The 24,982-nt window shown below is 37.6% G+C and overlaps 1 protein-coding gene across 10 annotated transcripts in view; it reads right to left on the reverse strand.

Annotated features, from left to right (window-relative positions):
• Positions 1-24,982, reverse strand: part of PDE4D (phosphodiesterase 4D) — a 1,509,235-nt gene that overhangs the window by 1,171,281 nt on the left and 312,972 nt on the right. For all 10 annotated transcript variants that reach the window (XM_021076868.1, XM_021076867.1, XM_021076869.1 and 7 more), the window contains one exon: positions 5,345-5,478. In XM_021076868.1, coding sequence (XP_020932527.1) covers positions 5,345-5,386 — 42 coding nt within the window. In that variant the 5' untranslated portion in view covers positions 5,387-5,478. The remainder of the gene's footprint in view (positions 1-5,344; positions 5,479-24,982) is intronic.

A 24,982-nucleotide genomic window follows, 5' to 3' on the forward strand; every position in this document is an offset into this window, starting at 1 on the left:
CAGTTCGGATCCTGCGTTGCTGTGGCTTTGGCATAGGCTGGTGGCTACAGCTCTGATTGGACCCCTTGCCTGGGAACTTCCATATGCCATGGGAGCGGCCCAAAGAAACAGCAAAAAAAGACCAAATAAATAAATAAATAGAAATGAAAAATTAAAAAAAAAAAGAATTGGTTTTAAGATACTTTCATGGAGGCCCATTTATTAAACACTTTGGTTTACTTTAAATTAACATAGTTTTTTTTTTCCTCTTACAGGGCCACACCCACAGCACATGGAGGTTCCCAGGATAAGGACTGAATCAGGGCTATAGCCACCAGCCTACGCCAGAGCCACAGCAACTCGGGATCTGGGCCTCGTCTGCAACCTACACCACAACTCACGGCAATGCCAGATCCTTAACCCACTGAGTGAAACCAGGGATCAAATCAATGTCCTCATGCATGCTAGTTGGGTTTGTTAACTGCTGATGGGAACACCTAAATTAATATGGTTTTGACTTTGAATTTTTTAAAAAACAATAAAAAACTTTTTAAAGTTATATATTTTACTTGATTTAGATTCAAAATACATATAAAGTATGTACCAAAATTAACCACATTATAGCATCAGAAACAGTGGGAAAAAAACCTGATTTTATGAACTGATGTATGGAAGTTTCTATACATCTTATACACTTATATATACTTATGTATGGAAGTTTCTATACATCTATACTTATTGTCAACTAGTATAGGTTTTGCTTGTACATGATGAAATAAGAAAACACATTTTAAGCTACTATTTTTAAGCTCTTCTCTCCACATAACATTTGGCAGGAATGGATAGTCTTCCTTTCCAGTAAATGAAAAACTAAATTAGAAATGTGTCCTATATTTCCCCTGTTTAACATCTTGAGTCCCTACATATAAGAATTTTACATAGATAAATGCGACTTGTAGATCTGGTGATGATAGCTTAGGGTCAAACTTGCAGGGTTTTTAGAAAATTTCAATAAAATGTCCATTTTCTATATTTAATCAACAGTCTGGGGTATAAATTTGATAATTCAAATTTCCCAATCTGCTTATTGTATAGATTAAGTAAAACTCTCCAGACTCTACTGTTTCTTAAAACAGCCAATCTCAATAGCCTTAGACTCAGGTTCTGACCAGCCCCCATTCCTACCTTGGTGCCATCTCAGTGGAGGAAACACATCCAGCCTGCTAAGTTAATAGAAACCCACCTGGCACATGCCATTGTTTTATTTCCCCTGGATCCCAAATCCAACACCTTACCAAAAGCCCTATCATTTTTTTCTTCCTAAATATCTCTTAAACGTGTTCATTTTTCTCTGTCACCCCACCATTGACACCACTGGGTTAGTTATTTGAGCCTCTGTCATGACCTTGAAGCCACCACTTTCCCTATTACCACAGAGCCATTGCACATGATGTTAACTTCTCCTGGAAGGCCCTCCACTCCCACTTTTCCTCTTTAGGCTAATTCATCCTCAGATCACAGTTCTCAATCATCTTTCCTCAGGAAAGCCTTGTCTGACCTCCCTGACTAGATGAAGTCTGTATGACTTACCGTCATGGTCCTCAGAAGCTTCTCTCAGCAGGTATCACACTTCATTCATTCACTCATTCCTTTAACATGTAATTAATAATCTCCTTCATGGAAAGCACTATGAGGATATGATGGTGGCAGAGCTCCTGTCCTCAGTTTAAGTTCTAGGATGGAGAAGACTAGAGGCCATTACATATGAGGACATGTAGAAAGATACTTGCCCTAAGGCAGGAGATACATTGGGGAATTGTTAAATCACGCTTTTTTGCGTGAGTCTTTGCTTACTGTTTGTCTCCCACAATAGACCATAAGGGTCATAGCCTCTGGGACCATGCCTCAGTTTTGCATTGTCCATATGCTCTGTTCCTCCCTTTTACCCACTGCAACTACAAATTATCCTTCAAAACTAGAAAAATGTCACTTTAAGGAAAAAGTGGCTTGTTTATATTCTTATTCTTAAAATTTTTCATGAATCCCTTCCAGAAAAGGAAGAAGAATTCAAAGCATTCATCATTAAAAGGCACACTGCACCAGGTCTCAAGTCGAGAAATACACGAACACTGGTTTAAATGTTCAAGAATAAATGAGGTAACTGTCCAAAGACGGTATATTTTTAAATTTTTTTAATTGTTATTTCCCTATACAATTTTTTTTCTACTGTACAGTGTGGTGGCCCAGTTACACATACATGTGTACATTCTTTTTTATCCCATAATCATGCTCCACCATAAGTGACTAGACATGGTTCTCAGCGCTACACAGCAGGATCCCATTGCTAATCCATTCCAAAAGAAATAGTTTGCATCTATTAACCCCAAGCTCCCAATCCATCCTACTCCCTCCCCCTTCCCCTCAGCAACCACAAGTCTATTCTCCAAGTCCATAGTTTTCTTTTCTGTGGAAAGGTTCATCTGTGCTGTATATTAGATATAAGTGATATCACATGGTATTTGTCTTTCTCTTTCTGACTTACTTCACCCAGAATGAGAGTCTCTGGTTCCATCCATGTTGCTGCGAATGGCATTGTTTTGTTCTTTTTTATGGCTGAGTAGTATTCCATTGTGTATATATACCACTTCTTAATCCAATCATCTGTCAATGGACATTTGGGTTATTTCCATGTCTTGGCTATTGTGAATAGTGCTGTAATGAACATGCAGGTGCATGTGTCTTTTTAAGGAAAGTTTTGTCTGAATATATGCCCAAGAGTAGGGTTGCTGGGTCATATGGTAGTTCTATATATAGATTTCTAAGGTACCTCCACACTGTTCCCTATAGTGGTTGTACCAGCTTACATTCCCACCAACAGTGCAGGAGAGTACCCTTTTCTCCACACCCCCTCCAGCATTTGTTATTTGTGGACTTATTAATGATGGCCATTCTGACTGGTATCTCATGGTAGTTTTGATTTGCATTCCTCTAATAATCAGGGATGTTGAGCACTTTTTCATGTGCTTGTTGTCCATCTGTATATCTTCCTTGGAGAAATGTCTATTCAGATCTTTTGCCCATTTTTCAATTGGGTTGTTGGCTTTTCTGCTGTTGAGTTGTATAAGTTGCTTGTACAATTTAGAGATTAAGCCCTTGTCAGTTGCATCATTTGAAACTATTTTCTCCCATTCTGTAAGTTATCTTCCCCCCCCCTCCTCTTTTGCGTGCCTTAAGCTTTCACAATGACAGATACAAAATATACAGAGACATGTAGGGAGGAACAGGGGCCATTTTAACATTTAGAACATTTTTTTCAGATTTTCAAATGTCAGCGCCAAAGGAAACAATTCTCGGCTTCTATGTCAAATTAATTATTTCAACCTTCCTCATCAAAAACAGGAAATGTCTACTTCTAAGTATACAATTTTGGACTCTGTTACAGCAAAGACTTAAAGGGCAAGGTTGACATTCTTAAACCAGTGCAAAACAAAACAAACTTTTAAAATTCTAAAGTGATAACTTCTCACTAGACAAAAAAAGTCTGGCTCTTTTCTTTGATAAACAGTACTCTCCTGCTTAGCATCATTTAATTAAGTAGATGTACTTTCTTTATGCCAGTGGATTTTCACAAAGCTAAGAAGCAGTGAAATGAGAGCTCTTCTGTTTACATTTGGACAAATGCAGACAATTCAGGTTCTCTTAATCCGGGAAGCATGAGCCTTTCCACCAAAGATGAAAATTTTCGTAATAAGCAAATATAAACAGGAAATCTCCTAGCATCCTTCAAGCCATGGTTCAGTTAATCATCTGCTTTTACAATGTTTTTCTCCAAGAACAGGGAAATGTTTAATAGCATATTCTTTTTTTTAATAACATATTCTAAATTATCCAAAACAGTGTCCCTTTTGCTTTTATACATTTTTTCATATCACATGTCTCTGAAATTTAGTAAAAGAAGGAAGTATTGTGTGAACGGTTTACTTTCAAATTTAACTTACAGTTAAAACTCAGTAACAGAAATATGTGTTTGCAGTTTGGTAATTTGTACGCAGATCAACTCCTATTACAATGAGCAACTGTACGATGACAGAAGGAATTCCAGGCTCCATGCCATGGCCCTTTATTTTACATAATAATCCGTACAACTAAACACCAACAAGTAAAATAAATGAATTTGGACATTCCCTCAGAGTTTGTTGAATTTCCTTGGCTGTATAGTCAATATTCAGTTCAAGAACTGGCACACTTCTGGGGACGTCTTCATTTAAAAAAACAAAAAACAAAAAACAAAAAAAACCTCTATTTCCAGAAATTGGCACAGCATTGTAAATCGACTATACTTTAATCAAACAAACAACAAAACAAAAAACAACTCTATCATGCACTACATTTCCCTCTCCATTACTCTAGCATAGTTCACCCTTAAAAGCTGGATGGTAATTAATTCTATAGAAAGAATTGAAGATGGCCTTGGGCCATCACCATAGAATCACTTGTTGTAACACAAAGCATTCCTATACTAGAGAAATGTGTTTGCATTCATGGTTTTACTGATGGCTTCAAATGAATGTTCCTACGTCACAACTACATCTGTTTGGATGCCTTTTTTCCCCCTTGGGTGAATGAACAAAGAGCTCGCCTGATGGAAATGAAGTCTACTTTCATCTTTGCCTTGTGTAGCTTTGAGTTGCTCTATTTGCTTATGCTTTCTTTCATAATTTAACAGAAATCTAAAAATTATCACTAATCTGGTATCTTAAGAGCACTGAGTGAGTGGAAAAAAGACTTAAGCTCTATCAGAGCCCTGAAGATTTTAGCTCAAAATAAATAAATAAACAAACAAACAAATAAATCAATCAATAAATTTAAAGGAGGAGAATAATTAGAGACATACGCCAGGGTAGAACACTCATAGAAGTGATGACCCACTGATCAACTATTCATATTACTTGTTACATACATGAATTTACAGAACCTGATTGATTGAAGTGCTCAGTGATGGAAGTATAATTCATTCTTTTGGAACTGCCCTGAAAGTTTGATATTCAAGACATTTCAACTTTAAATAATGTGTTTTCTGCATGCATCCAAAAATACAGGTGTCCAATATCATGCCAGTAGGCATATAGAAATGAACAGTAAGGCATATAAACTGGCTGAAAGAGAATTCCCATCAGATGTCAACCAGGCCACAGAGACACAAGTCTTCATTTGTTAATAAGCTGTGTGCAGTCAGAGAACTGAAAGCTAACTAAGGATTTCTCACAAGCCTGATCATAAAAGCACAGTATTCAAACCAAAAGAAAACAGTAAAAAGTTAAATGTACACATTTTTAGAAAGGAAATGAAAACAAAAGGTACTTACACTTTTGCTCCGAGGAAGCAAATCACAGGTATTTTTTTTCATGGTGGTGTTTTAAGTAATTAAACAGACAATAGTTGTTTCCAACGTCACTGTTCTCACTGCAACAATTATCCACTCAAAAACCAATTGGCATTCTGAAGAAAAAGGCAAGGAAATGTTTAATCAAGTATATGATTAACATATGTACTTTGAAATGCTGTCTTAGAGTAGGACAGTAATTCCTAAATTATTCATCAGAACCAGCTAAAATGGTGCTGTGTTTTAAGCAATAAAAGTGCACACAAGAAACATTTCCAAAAGAGCTTTTGTTAAAATGTAAGTTAGAGATTCAAGCTCCATCTGTTTTTATTACATATACAAGTCTACATTTCTAGTGGCTGGAAAAAAAAAAATGGTATGGTAGCTACAACCGAAAGTTACACATGTGAAATGAAGATGCATACTGAATTGTGTACATGCTGATTCTTGCAGGTAAGCTGAGGACCCCTCAGTTTTCCACAAAGGGATCACTAAGGTAGCTTTGTTCACTGTTGGAATTGTACCCACATCTGAAAGCCCTTTAAACACTGCATCATGGCTCCTTGTTTCATTAGTGATAATCTATAGTACATCAAAGCCATCCCAGTGGCTCTTCAGTAAATTGAAAGAGCTCTCTACTCCTTTTGTTCAAAGAGGTTGTAAAGAATGGTTGAGAGAAACTGTTTACCTAGTTAAGCAATAACTATTATTTTAAAGAATATAGGAGTTGCCACATGAATGACATGATAGCTTCGTTATGTAACTTCACTTCCACTTGACACTAAGAAGACTGTCTTGAGTTTTGAAAAAAGAGCAGAAAGCATAGTTAGATGCACAGTGTTCATGATATTCAGCTATGTCTGGACATGACTTATATTCATAGGGTATATTTGCAACTGGGCTAAAGTGTCTTGTGGGAAAGAGATTATTCTAAGGGAAAGAGGATGAGGGAGACCAGCCTGACCAAACCACAAGAACCCTGACCTTGTAGGTATAGACTGATGCTAACAAGAGCAGGTAGTTCCATCTTTTAGATTCATTCTAAGCTTCTCAGAAGACTTGTGTGTGGGGGGTGAAGGGAAAGAGTAACAGTGAGCAAGGTCTGAAGGAGTTTGTTTTGCTAAAATGATTGAAAAACTTTAAAGGGCAGAGTAGTGTGAATCATACATTCAAAAAAATGAAACAAAGTAATTGTGCAGACTTTAAAAAAAAAACACACACAACTACAGGGGGGAGGACTCTAGGGTAACCAGTGTGGGGGCCCCTGGAGGAGACCAACCCATAGCAGCAGGAGAACCCAGAGGTCCCAACACCAGAGCACAGGGACCTTCGGCAAGCTCTCCAGCAGCACCTGCAGGAGCACGCTCTCAAGGCTCAAAGATTTGTTTCAACACATGTGAGTCACCACTCAAGACTTACGAAAAAAAAAAGGGGGGAGATGCTTTAAAGGATGCCAGAGATCCCATAGCAGCAAAGTGGATCTAGAACCAGAGAAATAGAATTTATTACTGCTAAAAAATATCCCTTGATTCAACTTGGGACCCAGAGGGCACCAAGGAAGAAAGCCTTTTTCTGGGGTTGATAAAAATGCTTGCCTGAGGTTAAAGAAAAATGCATAATCAAATAGTGAATTGCTAGAATAAACATGGTTTCTTTGAGTGTGTATGGGTTATTTTTTTAAGGGAGTGGGAATGCAGGGAGGAGCTGACCTACAAATGTTAATTTCTCAACTAGTCTACCTCCTCCAGAAATTTAGTCAACTTTACTGATTAGTTCTAATGCCAAGCATTTCATATGTTCTCCAAAAACGTGAGATCATGTTATTCACCTAGATCAATTTAAGAAGTGAACAAAATAATATAAACTGTGAACTAAATATTTCATAACCAGGGAGGAAAAAATATCAGCTAAATGCTGTAGGAATCTTACTATCAGAGAACAACTCATTCAAAATATTTAATTATTCATTATTTAATGAGTACCCTTAAGGGTAACCAAGCAACAGTTGCCCCTAGCAGACTAGTGACTCAGTGGTTCTAAATTAACAAAAAAGTCAGATCAGACAAATTATGGAGTTGACCCTATAAGGTTTGCTGAATTAATCAGATTTTGCCTTTACATCTTTAAAGACCATCATCAAGACATACTTTCCTACAGGAATTTACAACCTGTAGAAATTGGAACAGGCAAAGGGATTTATCAGAAAACTGATGGCTGACAGGATGGCTCTTCTTAGCCTGTTACACTTAAGAGGCAGCATGGTCTTGCTAAGGGGATATATGGACCTTGAAATCAAATAGACTTAGTACAGAATTTCTGCTCTCCAGTGGCATTCTGTGTAGCTTTAGGTAGTTACTTAACCACTCTGAGCATTTTCCAGATTTGAAGAAGGGAGATAATAACACTCATGCCTGTTTAAATGAACTAATGAGCATAAAGTTGTGTCTGTTTATCATCACCTTCATCATCGCCCATCGTTTATCATCACCTTCATCATCACCCATCATTACTACCTTTTCTCCCCTTAATATCAAATGGCAAGCAAACACATTTTCCCCCTTAAAGTTCCAAACTCTTTCAATAAAAGAGCCTTAGGCAAATATAGTTTCAATTAAGTAGCAATGAATAATGTATCAGTTTGGGTCCCAGGAGTAAACAGGAAGTATGCTGATATTAGGATCATTTAAGGAGGGTTTAGTAAAGAGACTACTTTAAAAAGATGTGAGAAAGAGGAATCCACAAAGGATGGTGAAGTGGCTGGAGCTAACGATAATGGATTTTTTAACCAGCCCCCAGTCTAAAGGGACAAGGAGAGAGATGGGTCACCAATATCTAGGAGGAAACAGCTATAGAGTAGGCTGCCTGGGGAAGGAAGGTACTCTCTGGGATGCAGGTGGCCTCAGATGACCCTGAAGGGAAAGCGGTGAGGGGACAAACTTGATTTCATTCTCCTCCAACCCTCTGATCTCCTGCTGGAACTCCTCACTGGCCAAAGGCAACAAAGCCAGAGGTCAAAGAAAGCTGTTGCTGTAAACCTCATTGGTCAGCCTCCCAGGGCAGAAAACCTCCCAGGGTGGGGCAGGGAGGACAGTGAAGCTGGAGGGGACAGGAAGGCTATGCCACACAAATCTGGCCTGCAGTCTGGGAAGAGGATTTTGTCCTTGCGCTATCTCACCTCATCAGAAGAAAAACATCTATCACGTATCTTTTTTGGCTTTTTAGGGCCGCACCTGTGGCATATGAAGGTTCACAGGCTAGGGGTCAAATCAGAGCTACAGCTGCCAGCTTACGCCACAACCACAGCAACGCTGGATCCAAGACTCATCTGCAAGCTATACCACAGCTCACAGCAATGCCAGATCCCTGACCCACTGAGCGAGGCCAGGGATCAAACCCACAGCCTCATGGTTCCAAATCGGATTCGTTTCCGCTGCACCACAAAGGGAAACTCCTATCATGTATCTTTAATCTTCCCAACAAACCTTGAGGTGGATATTGTTAATATCTTATCCCCGTTGCACACAAGAGGAAATCAGCTCCAGTAAATAGTAGCAGAACAAGGATTCAAACCTGATTTGTCTGACTCCAAACTCCACATGTTTGTCTAGCCTGCCATCTTGCTTTGCTGCCAAAATCATGAACCAATGCATTTTATTGATTATCAACAAGGGTGAACCTCTGCAAACATCAAAGTTGAGCTTATGCCCCAAAGAATGTCAGATAAAAAAGGTCTATTCTCAGGAAGGCTGTTTTCTTAGTTCCTCCAATTTCCTCTCTCAACAAAGATAATACCATGAGACAGCAGAAATGCTTTCTCCCTCCAGGTGCACTAAAAAGCAAGCCAGGTGGGGGAAGCCTCGCACAGGCAATTTCATTACTAGAGGAGTTTCCACATAAAAGTTAATTAGGGAGAAGGAAGAGTCAGCTCCTGCAGAGAGAACACTTTAGAAATAAAAATGGAGAGAGCAGCTAAGTAAGATAGATGGTGCTGGCACATTCAGAGGCAGAATCTGAGCCAGAGCACCGGAAATAAATTTTGCTGCCTTGATGCAAGGAAGGAGAGTTAAGACAGGTTCTTTCCTGGAAATTTAGGATTTATGGAGTGGAAACGCCTCATTGTACACCTCACTGGTCAGCCTTCTGCATTGCGTATCAGAAGCAATAGGTTCCACCTCAATCACTTTGTCATGTACAGGAGCTGGACAGTATTAGGAAAATCCCTTATCTTTTTTCTTCTACCAGTTGCCTGCTTCTCTATAAAGATAAAAATATTTCTATAATCTACCTCATAGGGTTGTTATGGGGCTAACTAGATAATGTCTGAGAAAGTTTTCTGGAAACTATTACAAAGTTCCCTGCAAATGTAAGAAAATTCTATTTACTTAAACATCAAATACGCCAATGCAAGATGACATTCTAAATCTAAGTGAAAAAGAGTTCTAATTATCTTCAAATATTTTATACATTTTATATATTTCAGAGGCAACATTTTATTCTTTACCTCCTTTGGAACTAATATTTTTCTTTTGCATGATAATTCAGTGTATGTTATGACTGCTAAATTATAAAGCTACTCAGATGCAGTAATATAAAAAATATATTTTTTTTATCATCTCATATGTTCCAGGTACTGTGCTCATCTTTCAGATAACCACCAAACTTTATAGATTCAGGGGGAAAGGATTGTTAGGGCACAGGTTCCCACAAATGATCACGGGATAATAGATTTGTCTCCAATTTAATATCTTCTCCAACTCATCAAGGTAGATTTTTCAAGGGCTCTGCATAAAATAGACATTAAAGTGAAACCAGGATAGGCACTCTCTTTCCTTGATTAGATTGTAATCTAAAAAGAAAAATAATGGATATGGCACATATTTGAAAAAAAAAAGAAAAAAAGAAAGATCTCTATCTAAGACAGTCACAATGAACTGCAGTAAAAACAAACTCAATTTATCTAGGATCATCTACCAAAACACATTCAGGCAAGAAATTAGGAGGCAGCAATGCAAGAACAAAATACTGAAAAAGTTAAAAGGGAGGCATATGAGGGAATAAAACTCAGACTTTTCATGAAAGTTTGAATGGTTACCATAGCTCCTATGTGCCCACTAATTTACCCTCCCCACATATACAGTATGTAACTTGGACATCTGCCCAGGCTTCTTCTGCTAAATCTGTGGCAGAGACAAAGGAAGAAAGTAAAGTTCTACTTTCTAAAGTTGTTGAATTAAGAAGGCCACCTCTTGGTCCAGATCTAAAGATTACCACAGGGGTTTCCTGCTTTTTAAATCTCCTTTTTTGTAGTGTATCCTGGGAAATCTATTTCTTATCTGAGCTCCAGCTAGAAGCTATGAGATCTCAAATCTAGAAAGAGTTCACAGTATCAGTGAGGAAACTGAGGTATAGGAATGTACCTAATCTGCCTAGGATCACAGAGCTACCTCCTGGGACAAGGAAGGAATTAGACTCTGCACTCTGTGTCCATGCCCCATCCAGCTGATGAATCTGCCCTGTGCAGTGGTTCTCCTAAAACTTGCTCCATAGGCCAACCTACATGCCCCTTTCAGTGTGCCCAGGAAAGCTCAATAATATAGTTCTTTCTGGAGCCAGTGAAATCTACTTATAACACAAGGATGGCCCTCTATTAGCAGAGCATGCTCCTGCTCTAGAAGGCAGGACCTCCACATAGTGACCTCTATGTCACTATGGTGTTTCAGCCAGAAGAACCAGGTGATGTGTATTTAACTCTTCAATCTGACTTTGTCTCATCCTCTGTTCTCCACCACCCACCCTCACCTGAATGGTCCAATCCCTCTTAGACCGGACACATGCAGATTTCCAACTTCTATCCTGAAATACAAGCTCTTAAAGTATCCTATAATCCATCTTGCCATTTTTTTCCATTCCTCAAAGTCCTGCAAAAGTTCTTCCTTTGAAGAACAATTTCCCCTGCTGCTCCAAATCATCATTTTCTGCTTTCTCTGAATTCTAACAATAAAGGCTATGTTGCACCACAAAATCATATACCATCTTCCATTTTTTTCACTAATTGTTTTATAGGTTTAATCTTTGCTTCCTCAATAGAGGGTTGAATAAAATCAATTTTAATGCCTTTTCCACACTTTGAGTTACATGACTATAAAATACAAATTCCGAAGGTTGAGAGTAATTCATTATCCTTCCTTTTGCAATTTTCACAGTGTTTAACATAGTACTGAACACTCAGCAACTGCTTCACAAAATATATTTTAAAAAGAGATGAATAAATCAATAAAAAACATGAGCATTTAAATGTATAAGCGGTGTAAAACTAAAAAGTATATTAAAATGTGGAATATACTCAATCACAGCATTCACCAAAAAAAAAGAAAATTAAAATCTCAAGATTTTCATCTTGCTTAAAAATTATCAAAGTTAAAATTTAAAAAAAGTTTGATAATGGTGTATATATGATGAAATATATATTTCATATTGCTTATCAGCTTCAAAATGACATTCAGAAAGGAATTTGGTGATAAAATACCAAAAGCTGAAATGGCGTTATATATTTTTATATAGTTATTCAGAACAAAACATGAAGTATGGAAAGTGCTTTATGTGTAACAGCATTCTCAGCAATGCTAATTATAAAAATTTGGAAACAATTTTGACATCCAATAATAATGGAATAGCTAAATAAAATATGAGAAACTTCACAACACACTAGCAGTTAAAAATATATTTTTACAAGGTATTTTAATTACGTGAGAAAACGACTCTACTATAATGTCAAATGAAAAGAGCAAGATTAAAGTTGTATATAAAGTATGATCCTCTTTCATACCCTGAGTTCTCTTGTGCTTCACATTTATGCATCTGGAAACCTGCCAGAGGTCTCCACTTGGAAAACCCACAGGCATCTCAGACATAACATGTCCATATATGAACTCAACATTTTCTCCTTCTTCATTCCCAAATATGTACCTTCTTCTGTTTTCTGTCAGTTGATGGCACCACCATCTGTTCAGCCACCCTAGCCAAAATCCCTAGCCTCCTCCACTCCTTGGTCACCCATCAGTGGCCACATCCTGTCAGAGTCCCTGGCAAAGATTTCCCAGCTCTATCTTTGCACATATCCCACCACTAGGATCCGGTCTTTCAGAGTCTGACCTACACGATCTCAGGTACCATCTAATATACCTCCTTGTCATCCACATCCCCTGCTTGTGTCTCCAAACATCATATTTCACTCACTTGTCATACTGAACCACGTGTAGTTCCCCATACATTCTATGCTGCCTCCCACTCCTGAGTCCTTGGTTTTGTTCCCTCTTCCTCTTCCCTACATCCCCTTCCTGCCTTCTTGATTATTCTTGCTGCAAGACTCAGTTGAAGTGTCATCTCCTTCTGGAAAAGCTTCCTGATTCTCCCACCAGCAACAGCCCCAGCCCCCATGGCCAGCCCCTTGTCCCTTCCCCACATTGCTTTCTGAATGACCCCAAATGCATATTTGACAAAATATACCATAATGATCTGTGTCTCACTCTCGCTACCATTCTGACTCTAAGAGCCTTGAGGGCAGAAAACATTTCATGTTTGTATACACAATCATCACAGAACATGCACTCAAGACTTTTTTTTTTTTAATTGAATTCTGCCAAATCGAACCACTTCCCTTGACTAGAAGTATTAGAAGGAAAGTACATTTTGTCCCTACACTAAAAAAAATCAAATATTTTCCTTTGTAGTTTATACTCACACAAAACCATCATTTTATTCCCTCTTCCCCCAAAATAATAACAGTAGTCCTTCTTCTTCGTTCACTCGACATTTACTAGACATTTGTGGTAGGCAATCAACCATGCTAGGGGCCAGGGATGCAAAGATAAATATGATAAAAATCTCTCTCCACCAGGACATTAGAGGTGGGGAGAGGCAAACAGCACAACACACTGAGTTTCTGACAGAGGGACCCAGAGGAGGCAGAAAGTGATTCATGTGCCTAATGGTTGCAAAGTCTGTTCTGAGTTATTCCACTCTTGTGCACACTTTGTTTTACATTATTCGAATACCGCTTCATATACAGATGTTTTTCCCCCAAGTAGAGGGAAAGGAACATGGAAGTTGGGACTGGCAGTTCCTTTCCCCTCTTTGCATATCTGGTCAGACCTCTGTCTCTGCCGAAGAGGTGGCTGTAGAACTACCCATTCAGAAAGTGTTTTGTGGAGTTGCCATCGTGGCTCAGTGGTTAACGAATCCGATTAGGAACCACAAGGTAGCAGGTTTGATCTCTGGCCTCATTCAGTGGGTTAAGGATCCAGCGTTGCCCTGAGCAGTGGTGTAGGTGGAAGATGTGGCTCGGATCCCACGTTGCTGTGGCTCTGGTGTAGGCCGGTGGCTACAGCTCCAATTAGACCCCCTAGCCTGGGAACCTCCATATGCCACAGGTGTGGGCCTAGGAAAGGCAAAAAGACCAAAAAAAAAAAAAAAAAAAAGAAAAAGAAAAAAAGTGTTTTGCAAATGCTTGTCAAATGAATAATGCACAGGTGAAAACATTTATGTAAGAGAATACAAGCCGCCTTTGATTTCAGCACAAACTTATAAAATAATTGCTATTTTGGAAAATAAAAGCGAATCATTTGGCTCCTAATGTAGCTCACTGCTTAACTTCCAAGGGTATGGGATCGCCAAAATACCTGTTCTTTCAACGCTTACCTGGACCAGTATTTCAAAATAGTTCGGCTCTGTCATTTAGCAGCAAATAAATTACATTTCTTTCTGGGATTCTGTGATTTGTGGCCTCCTCTCTACCTTAAATAATTGTTAACTTCCTAAAACACAACTCTTCACCCTAAATAAATGGCCAAGGACTTTCCAATTCATCTATCACAAACGTAGGGTCTGTTACTTGAGGATATTTCACTCTGGTTTTAGCTTCCTTCTGCAGTGAGCAAAGTTACAACAGAAGCTCCTTTTCAACAACTTTGCTGACCATATCCCTCCCACTGCCTCATTATGGTGCCCTGCCCAGCCTGGGCAGTGGGCAGTGACTACAGCAGTTTTGTCCTGTGAATCATAGGACACTGTAGTACGTAGCCTGCTAGTCTGCAGACAAGATGGAAGGAGCCTCTGAGATGTGTCATTGTCAGCTCAACTACAGCAGATCCATTGAGAGCCCCAGGACAAAAAACCCTCTGTCATCATGTGAAAAAAACAAAATGATAGTGAGACTCTCTTCATAAAATTTCTAGTTTGAGCAGTTCACTACCTCCAAAAGAAGGTGGAGTTCACTGATGCCTTGAGGCTTTTTATTTTTTCAATACTTTTCTGCCATATGTTAGATCATAGTAAAAGTCCACATCTGAATACCTTTAAATTAGCGAAGTGATCAAATAGCACTGTCACTGAAAGCTGTGGGATGGATGCTCAGATGGTAATCTACAAGTCATGCATAACAATCCATAATCTGTACATTCCATCCTGAGATGAACCAGTCTACCTCTCTGGTTAAAACAAGAAAAATATCATGTAGATGATGGATAGATAATAGGTGGATGGATAGATGAAGGATGGATGAATAGATAGACAGAAAGATGAGAGAGAGAGACAGAGAGAAAGGGAGAGGAGGAGAGGTATTTTGGAGAGGGAGAATAAATACTCATGTCCTATACCCTGGATTCTATGATGTGTGGCTTTCTCAATCTGACCTGTAGAAGCAGAACTCTCTAAATTATAGTGAGCCAGACTCCTACAGAAGTTTCCTTTGAAATCCACACACCCCTTTGTTCCTCAGTTGCTTCCATCTATCAGTTAGCAATGGATCCTACTTTTTATTTTCCTAAAAAAAATCTACATTGTGTACAACTCACTTCATAAAAATTACAACTGAATTATTTTAAGACCTAGTGATACTATGGGTTTAGATTACATGGGATACAATTAGAATTTGAAGAAAAGAAAATAAAAAGATTAAAAGGACCTGAGAAGTTGGCAGAGCACCATGAAGATCTATTTAAGGCAGGAGTTTGAAAGTTTAGTCTAATGAGGCTTCCATAGGAGAACTTTTATCCTAACACCAAGTAACTCAGTACCCTCAAACTATCATTTCTCCCTGATTAACAATGGCTACCCAAGAAGTCACTGCCTGCAGATTACACAAATAGAAGAAAAACAAAGCATAAAATGGAAATGTTCAATTTTAACTAAAATAAACATAAACAAGGAAATTAACGCAATCAAAAAACCAATGATTAGGAGTAAGAACCCAAACCTCCAGGTTCTCTGCCCCTTACCAAGTAACAACCCCATTAGCATCCTTCAAGGGACTGAGCCCACTGTGGTGGAGTCATTAACACACTGACAGTGAAAATTGTAAATGCCTCCTAATTTTAGTTGGAGCCAAGGAACAAATTTTTAATCAACAGTAGAAAGTGTTTTTCTAATGTTAAAATTAAAACAACAGCAGGGAAAAAAAATCTAGACAATAAATTTGGAATTTTCTTTTGGTTCAAGAGCTTTACTATTCTTCCATTTTATTGTGAATGTGAAAGTTACAAACAACAAAGTCAAGATCTACTGAGGCAAAGATTAAAATACTCTTCTTCCATAAGAGAGTCATTTTCAAATTTTTCTTTCTTTCATATTCAGTGTATATATAGGAGATAGAATCAAGTCAACTCCTTCAGAAGAGTCCCATGTTTTTTCCCTGTTTTCAGTCTTATGAAGAGGTCTTTAGCTCACTTAATTCCAGAAGAAGGAATTTTAAGATATTACCTGAAGAAGAATAATTTACATTAGAAAATAAAAGGCAAGCAACCCAATAGGAGAAGATATTTTCAAATGATATGTCTTATAAGAGATTAATATCCAAAATATATAAGAAGCCCATACAACTCAATATCAAAAGACTCCAAACAACATGGTTAAAAAAATAGGGACAGGAGCTGAATAGGCATTTTTCCAAAGAAGACATTCAGATGCCCAACAGACAGATGAAAAGATGCTCAACCACTAATCATCAGGTAAATGCAAATCAAAACCACAATGAGAATTACCTCACACCTGTCAGAATGGCTATTATCAAAAAGATAAGAAATACCTACGGAATGGGAGAATATAGTGTCAAATGATGCAAGCGACAAGTGCTTTATCTCCAAAATATACAAACAACTCATACAACTCAACAGCAAAAAAAAAAAAGGAAAAAAAAATGAAAAATGGGCGGAAGACCTGAATAGACATTTCTCTAAAGAAGACATACATATGGCCAATGGGCACATGAAAAAAAAAATGCTCACCACCACCAATTTTTAAAGAAATACAAATCAAAACTACAATAAGGTACCACTTAACATAGGTCAGAATAGCCATCATTAGTCTACAAATAACAAATGCTGGAGAGGGTGTGGAGAAAAGGGAACCCTCCTACACTGTTGGTGGGAATGTAAATTGGTACAACCACTATGGAAAACAGTATAGAGGTACCTCAGAAAACTAAATATAGTGCTGCCATATGATCCAGCAATCCCAATCCTGGACATATGTATAGCTGGACAAAACTTTGTTTTGTGTTGTTTTGTTTTTTGTCTTTTCTAGGGCCGCACCCACAGCATATGGAGGTTCCCAGGCTAGGGGTCTAATTGGAGCTATAGCCACCAGCCTATGCCAGAGCCACAGCAATGTGGGATCTGAACCATGTCTGCGACCTATACCACAGCTCATGGCAACTCCGGATCCTTAACCCACTGAGTCACTGAGCGAGGCCAGGAATCAAACTTGCAACCTCATGGTTCCTAGTCGGATTCGTTAACCACTGAGCCACAGTGGGAACTCCAGGACAAAACTTTCATTGAAAAAGATACATGCCCCCCCACCAAGTTCATTGCAGCAACTATTCACAATAGCCAAGACATGAAAACAACCTAAATGTCCATCAACAGATGATTGGATTAAGAAGATGTAGTATATATACACAATGGTATACTACTCAGCCATAAAAAAGAACAAAATAATGCCATTTGCAGCAACATGGATGGAACTAGAGACTCTCATACTAAGTGAAGTAAGTTAGGAAGAGAAAGACAAATAACACATGATATCATATATCTGGAATTTAATATATGGCACAAATGAACTTATGTGAAGAAAGGAAACAAACTCATGGACATGGAGAACAGCTTTGTGGTTGCCAAGGGGGTTGGGGGAGGGAGTGGGATGGACTGGAAGTTTGGGGTTAGCAGATTCAAACTATGGTATTTGGAATGGATAAGCAATGAGATCCTACTGTACAGTGCAGGGAACTGTATCTAGTCACTTATGATGGAACATGATGGAGGATAATGTGAGAAAAAGAATGTGTATACACACACACAAACACATTATAAATATTATGATTGGGTCACTTTACTGAACAGCAGAAATAGAACATCGTAAATCAACTATAATAAAAACTTTAAAAAAAGATAAGAAATAACAAGTGTTGCTAAGGATGTAGAGAAGAGGGAATCCTAATACAGTGTTGGTGGGAATGTAAACTGGTACAGACACTATGGAAAATAGTATGGCAGTTCATGAAAAAAATTAAAAACAGAACTACTATATGATCCAGCAACTCCATTCCTATGTATACAGACAAAGAAAATGAAAGCACTAATTTGAAAAGATATATGCACTCCAATATTTATAGCAGTGTCATTTCCAATAGCCAAGTAATGGAAGCAACCTAAGTGTCCAGCAATAGACAAAAGAATAAAGAACATGTGCCATGTATTCACACACACACATTGGTTTACTACTCAGCCACATAAAAGAATAAAATTTTGCCATTTGTAATAACACTGATGGATCTGGAGGGTATGCTTAGTGAAATAAGTCAAAGACAAATACTGTATGTTTTCAATTATATGTTCAATCCAAAAAAATAAAACAAATGAATATAACAGAACAGAAACAGACTCACAGGAAACAAACTAGTGGTCACCAGTTGAAAGGGGGGAGGGGGGAGGGGCAAGATAGGGGGAGGGGATTAAGAGGTACAGATTACTAGGTCTAAAATAAATAAGATACAAGGATGTAATATACAACCCAGGGGATACAGCCAATATTTTATAATAGCTTTATACAGAGTATAATCTATAAAATGTCTAGTTATGGTGTTGTACACCTGAAACATATAATGTTGTAAATCAGCTATATACTTCTATTATTTTAATCTAAATAAATTAACTAAATAAATATTCAGAGATGAAAAGGAAAAGAGGAAAATGAATTACTACAATAGTATAAGTTTTGGAATTCATCATACCTGGATTCAAATTCTGTTTGGACCATTTCCTAATAGCCTGAAGACTACACTTTTGAATATCAAGTTCACTTTTTTTGAATATCATGAACTTGATATTCAAAAGTGTTACATTTGAATATCAAGTTCATGATTAATATAAATGTAACCATGGAAACCCACACTGCAGGGATACAGTGGAGACTAAATGATGGGCCACTGTGTCAGCATATACTAAACATTGTACCAGGATCAAAGTACATATTCCTTCAATGTTAGCTTCACTTTATTTTGTTCACCCTTTACTTTGAGGAAACAAGCACTGGGTTTTTTAGGAGTCATAGATTTTACTGAAGTTGCAAAATTTTTCATTAAAAACACACTCTTCTCAGGATTATTATTCTGCAGTCATGCTGGCAGAGAATGAGAAGAGCCTGTGCCAATTCTTGGACACTCAAGTGTGGTCTAAGAGTTCATCTTTAGTTTCTGTGACCAAGTCAAAGCTCTTCCATGGCCTTCTGTAAGGTCAAATGAACATTTCAAACCTTATGTCCAGAAGTTTGAAATTCTTTTCATTCTGTGATGCTTGCTTCTTCTTCTCATTCTTTTTTGTTTCTTTGTTTGCTTGTTTGATTGCACTCATAGCACACGGAAGTTCCTGGGCCAGGGATCGAATCTGTGTCACAGCAGTGACCCAAGCCACTGTAGTGACAATGCCAAACCCTCAACGCTCTATACCACAAGAGAACTCCTGCTGCTTCCTTCTATAAGTACTCATTGAATGGATTTCAAAATGAACCCTATCACTTTTCTAACAAGAAGATAATTATAACACCTACTCTCAGCAGCTAGGATTAAGTTGAAAGGCTCTGAGTATAGAGAAAGGACAAGCAGAGATCTCTGACACACAGAAGAAAATTCACCTCAATTCACCATGACTTCTGTGATTACCCAATAGATTTACAGAGCTTGGTCACTCTAATTGGAGCCTGTGCCAAATCACTGCCATTCAGATAGTACCCATCTGGCACCTGAAATTAGATTTTGTTCCTTCTTCATTTGTGATGGAAGGATGGAGGTACATAACAGACAAACCCCTTAAAGAGTATTTTGCTAATAGATGATTTTCTTAAAAAAAAAAAGGAAAGAAAATGGCAGTTTCTTTTCTAAGGATGTGTCTATCTTTCATTGCCCAATGGTTTATTAGCTAATTTTTTTTTTTAAAGGGCAGTGACATTTTGGAAGCTGGAGTTCTATCTTTAAAAATCTAATTCACTGAAGAACTAATCTGAGCTAAATCATAGAAGCTGAAAAATAAAACCAAATTTAATGTCTGAAATCTAAGTAGCCAAGGAAAGAAATTGGGAGGTAAAAGGTCTTTAAGCTTTCAATTCAACTAAAACCCTGCCATCATGAAGATAACGTCATACCATGTCACACCATACCACAGTGCACTGTACCATGACAGAGATATTGTTATTGATTATCCCGTTCTTAAATATTATTAGGAAATAAGAACCCTTAGCCTCCTGTAATAAATAGAATTTTTAATAATGTTTGAGGGGAACCAGTTTAACATCTATATTTAGCATAAATCATTCTATTACAATATTTTAGATCCTTAAAAACTTAAAAACAATAATAATTAATTATAAAAATAATTTTAATTTATTCTTGGCTATTCAGCTTTTAAGGACAAAGACTATCCTGGCTATATTATTTATTGTGTGACTTTGGGCAAATTATCTGTCCTCTTTGTACCTAGGTTTCTCTGTCTGTAAATTAGAACAATGATTTCCTGCCTCATACCATTGCTGGAAGGAATACAGAATTCATAGAGGTAAAGTGCTAGAAACAGTAACACATAGAAAGCATTAATTAAGGTATTGTACTCCTATTTCTTTCTTAGTCTTGAGAAACCACAATTTATTTACATTGAATATACAGTAAATGTACGATGGGGACTATTGTTTTGAAAATAATAATCCAATAAATTTTATTCACTCTAAATCATTTTGCTCTGTAGGCACCCTGTTCATTGCATTGGTTACTTTACCCTGGCTCCTGTGAGGGAGCAGAGAGATTATTAAGACCCCAGATGGGTGGTGGGGAAAAAACAAATCCTTTTTAAAATCCCTCACTGGATTTCCTCATACCAACAGAGGGCAGAAATATTTTTTAGGGAGAATGGGAGTCTAGGATAATACCCAGAGGACTTCGTCATGGGCTGAGTGACACTAAAGTTATCTTAAAGCTTCCATGTACCCCTAGAGGGGAAAGGGGAAATAGCTGGCAGCACTGGCTGGAGAACTTGACAGACCGATGGTTTGGTCAGGGTATGGGGTGACACTAAATCTAAGAGCTGTGGGGTCAATGTCTCAAATGAAAACTACAGCCAGACTTGAGGAGATCAAATGAAAACTACAGCCAGAGTTGAAGAGATCTAGAGCCCCAGCAACAAATAAGGGCCATCCTAGTCAGCAAAGATTGCTGAGATCCCTAAAAGCAATTCCTGTTCTTTGTTTATGCCAAGAGGACAGATCAAAAAAGTATTATGCCAGGAGGATGGAATTAACATAGAAAAGAGATAACTAACAAGGACCTACTGCATAGCACAGGGAAATCTACTCAATATTCTGTAATAACCTATATGGGAAAAGAAACAAAAAGAATGGATATGTGTAAATGTATAAATGAATCCCTTTGCTATATATCTGAAACTAACACAACATACATGGAGTCAACTATACTCCAATAATTTTTTTTTTTTGTCTTTCGTCTTTTTTAAAGCCACACCTGTGGCATATGGAGTTTCCCAGGCTAAGGGTCATATCTGAGCTGTAGCTGCCGGCCAATGCCACAGCCACAGCAACGCAGGATCAGAGCAGCATCTGCGAACTACACCATAGCTCACAGCAATGCTGGATCATTAATCCACTGAGCAAGGCCAGGGATCAAACCTGCAACCTCATGGTTCCTAGTCGGATTCATTTCCGCTGAGCCATGATGGAACTCCAATAATTTCTTTTTAAGTAGAGGCAGAAGGGACCTCAATAAAGTCATGGCAGGGACTGCATTTAGTGACACAAAATGAAATGGCACTAAAACGAAAAATGGCATATGAACCAAAGTTGCCTTTCTCCCAGTACTATGAGAACAATAATAATTGAATTATTTTAATTGCAAACATTAACCAGGCATTTACTATGTGCCAGGCAACATTCTAATCACTTAAAATGTACTAACTCATTCAAATCTCACAAAATTCTGTAAAGTAGCTTCATTTTAATACCCAATTTGTAGGTGAAGAAATAGAGGCAGAAAAAGCTTATACAACCAGTCAAGATTCCATGGCTAGTAAATTTTGAACCCAGAGTATATAAGTTTCCTCCTGCACTCAGAGGCCATTCTGTTTTTTTAGGGAAGGGGCAAGAACTCCTTGAAAAGGAAAACAAAATCATTGTCTAAAACAAAACTTTGAATTAACTGAATACTTACCCTAAATAAATCATTCTAATCCCTAAAAGAATCTAAGTTTGGGGTGTTTTTTCCTTTCCTCATCAATGGAACAGTAGTCCTAGAGCCTAATGATTGATTAACGGAAATAAGAAAAGCCACATTGTTTCTATACCTGAATTGTAGTGAGTAATTTTTGACCTTATTATAAATGTTAGTCAATGTAAGTACACCAAAGTTCCAATGTAAGATAGGAATTTCAGTCCATTTATTTCATTCTCTGTGCTCCCAAGTTGACCATGAGGCAATGAAAGAAATACAGCAATAGGAAAATTGGGGAATAACTGGCATTAATTTGGGGAATTTCTGTAAAATAGAATCTAGACTGCCCATGAGACCATATACTCTGGAATGTGAGAAGAGTTTTATAGGAAGAAATCTATTCAAAAACTCCATCATAGCAATAAGTCAAGGAAGAAGAGAAACACATAATCCTCTCTAAAAATGTCTAGAAATCATGCGGAAAAAACTCAACATTGAGTCCCCATTTTTAAGCTTTGATAAATCAGGACTAGTAGGCAGAGCTTCCTCAAATAGCCCATGTCTTGCTTGATGAAATACTGGAGACAATCCCATGGAAGTAGGATACTCTAGCATTAAATTGGGGAAATTTGATAATCATTTGAGTACAAAATTTCTTAATTTCATGCCAGAAAAAAATTTTCAGATTAATTCAAGACTTAAATGTGAAAAACAAACCCATGGAAGTAGTAAAATTAAAAAATTGAGAAAGTCCCACCGTGGCATAGTGGGCTAAGGATCCAGCATTGCCACAGCTGTGGTGTAGATCACAGCTGCAGCTCAGATTCAGTTCCTAGCTTGGAAACTTCCATATGCTATGGGTGCAGGTGAATATTTTATTTCTTTAAGGGTATGGAAGGTTGTTCTAAGCATTATATGTGCCAGGCACTTTACTAAGCGCATAAACCAGGAATATAAGGAGTTAACTAATTTTGAAAATGAAAAAATACATCAAAATATTGAAAAATATAAAATATAGACTAGGAAAATACCACAGCATACTTTATAGATAGAGTTAGAACATGAAGAACTCTTAAAAATAAGAAAAATAAGTATATCCTAGTAGAAAGAAGACAAAGAGCATGAAAAGGCAAATTCACAAAAGGATAAATTAAAATTTCAAACATGAAAAAAATCAATCTCACTAATAAGCAAAAAGTAAATAAATAAGATACCTTATTTTGTCCATTAGATGGTACATTAAAATAAAAAATAACACCGAGGTGTTCGCATTGTGGCTTAGCTGAAATGAATCTGACTAGTGTCCATGAGGACACAGGTTCAATCCTTGGCTTTGCTCAGCGGGTTAAGGACCCAGCATTGCCCTGAGCTGTGGTGTAGGTCACAGATGCAGCTTGGATCCCGTGTTGCTGTGGCTGTGGCGTAGGCCGGCAGCTGTATCTCCAATTCGACCCCTAGTCTAGGAACATCAATATTCCACGGGTACAAAAAAAAAAAAAAAAGACAAAAACAAACAAACAAAAAACAAACAAAAAACACTGAATTTTGGAGCAGTCATTTACTGCCAATGGGACTCTAAAGAGTACAATATGCCTAGACAGGTATTTGGCTAATGTATCAAAAGACTGATACATACACATGCCCTTTGACTTACCATGAGAAGACACATACATGTGTGTACAAAAATAATGATCAAGGCACTTTCCATAATAGGAAAAATGTGACCAAATACCCAACCATAGGGGATTACCTAAATTAATATTTCTCTAAAATTGCAATGGAATATTTTGAGGCTGTTAGAAATATAAAAGATGTAGATTATATAAAAAGAGGTTCACGACGAACTGCTAAGTGAAGAGCACTGATTACAAACTGTATTTATGATCCCATTTATGTACCACGAACTGAAAATAATCTGGAGAGATAGACATCAAAATATGTGTTTAGTTCAAGAATTATGAGAGGTTTTCTCCTTTTGTTTGTGTACCTAATGTGATCTAATTTTTCTACAGTTAATGTGTGCTATTTATGTTATAAAATTAGGTAATAAAAAAGGTATGTATAGTTACAGAATTAAATATTGTTTGTAGCTAAAGACCAAAGTTGCTGGAAGATAGAATGATCACGGAATTCCTTAGTCATCTCTCGGTTGATGCATCTAATGAGAAAGGAGATGCGGGCCCTCCATAGCTTGAGTGGAGACGGGAGATTTCAGACTGTGAACATATGTGCTTTGGCTGCTGTGAAACATGAAGCAGGCTTTGAAATTCAAGTATAATTAAAGAAATATTCAAATTGACATAATCACAGTCAGTTCTCCTTAGTTCTAATAAAGTTAATGAAAGCAAGAATTCTTAAAAATAATAGATGATCAACACATTTAGAAAAACGCACAATTTTTAAATTTGCCAATCATCATTCCTAAAGTGAGCATTAGTTTATACATTTCAGATGTAAAGTTTCATTGACTGCATTAACTGTATACAAAAGCACTTGCCAAGACATTTTTCTGTAAATTCAAAGAGAGCAACCAATACCGTTTAAGACAAGCAGGCAGGAAGACTCCGGGTGCCATATGCCCTCCCCACAGCCTGCAAGATCCCTGATCAGCCCAAGCCTGGCTCAGCCCTGTGCCCAGCAATAATCCAATTCCCAATTAAGAATTTAAAGAGCTCTGTACTAATGGCAATGAAAGAGAGAAAGAAAACACACTTGAGTGGCAGCTTCTTGTCAGAAAAGATAGTATGAGTTTATATCTCTTATTCCAATTAGCTCTTCAGAATCTGTGGAATGCATGGTATTTCCCCCCATTCTGAAGATGATAAAACCAACCTAAGCTAAATGAAATGATTCCTCCAAAG

Source organism: Sus scrofa, chromosome 16 (genome assembly GCF_000003025.6).
Source record: "Sus scrofa isolate TJ Tabasco breed Duroc chromosome 16, Sscrofa11.1, whole genome shotgun sequence".
Lineage (NCBI taxonomy): Eukaryota > Metazoa > Chordata > Mammalia > Artiodactyla > Suidae > Sus > Sus scrofa.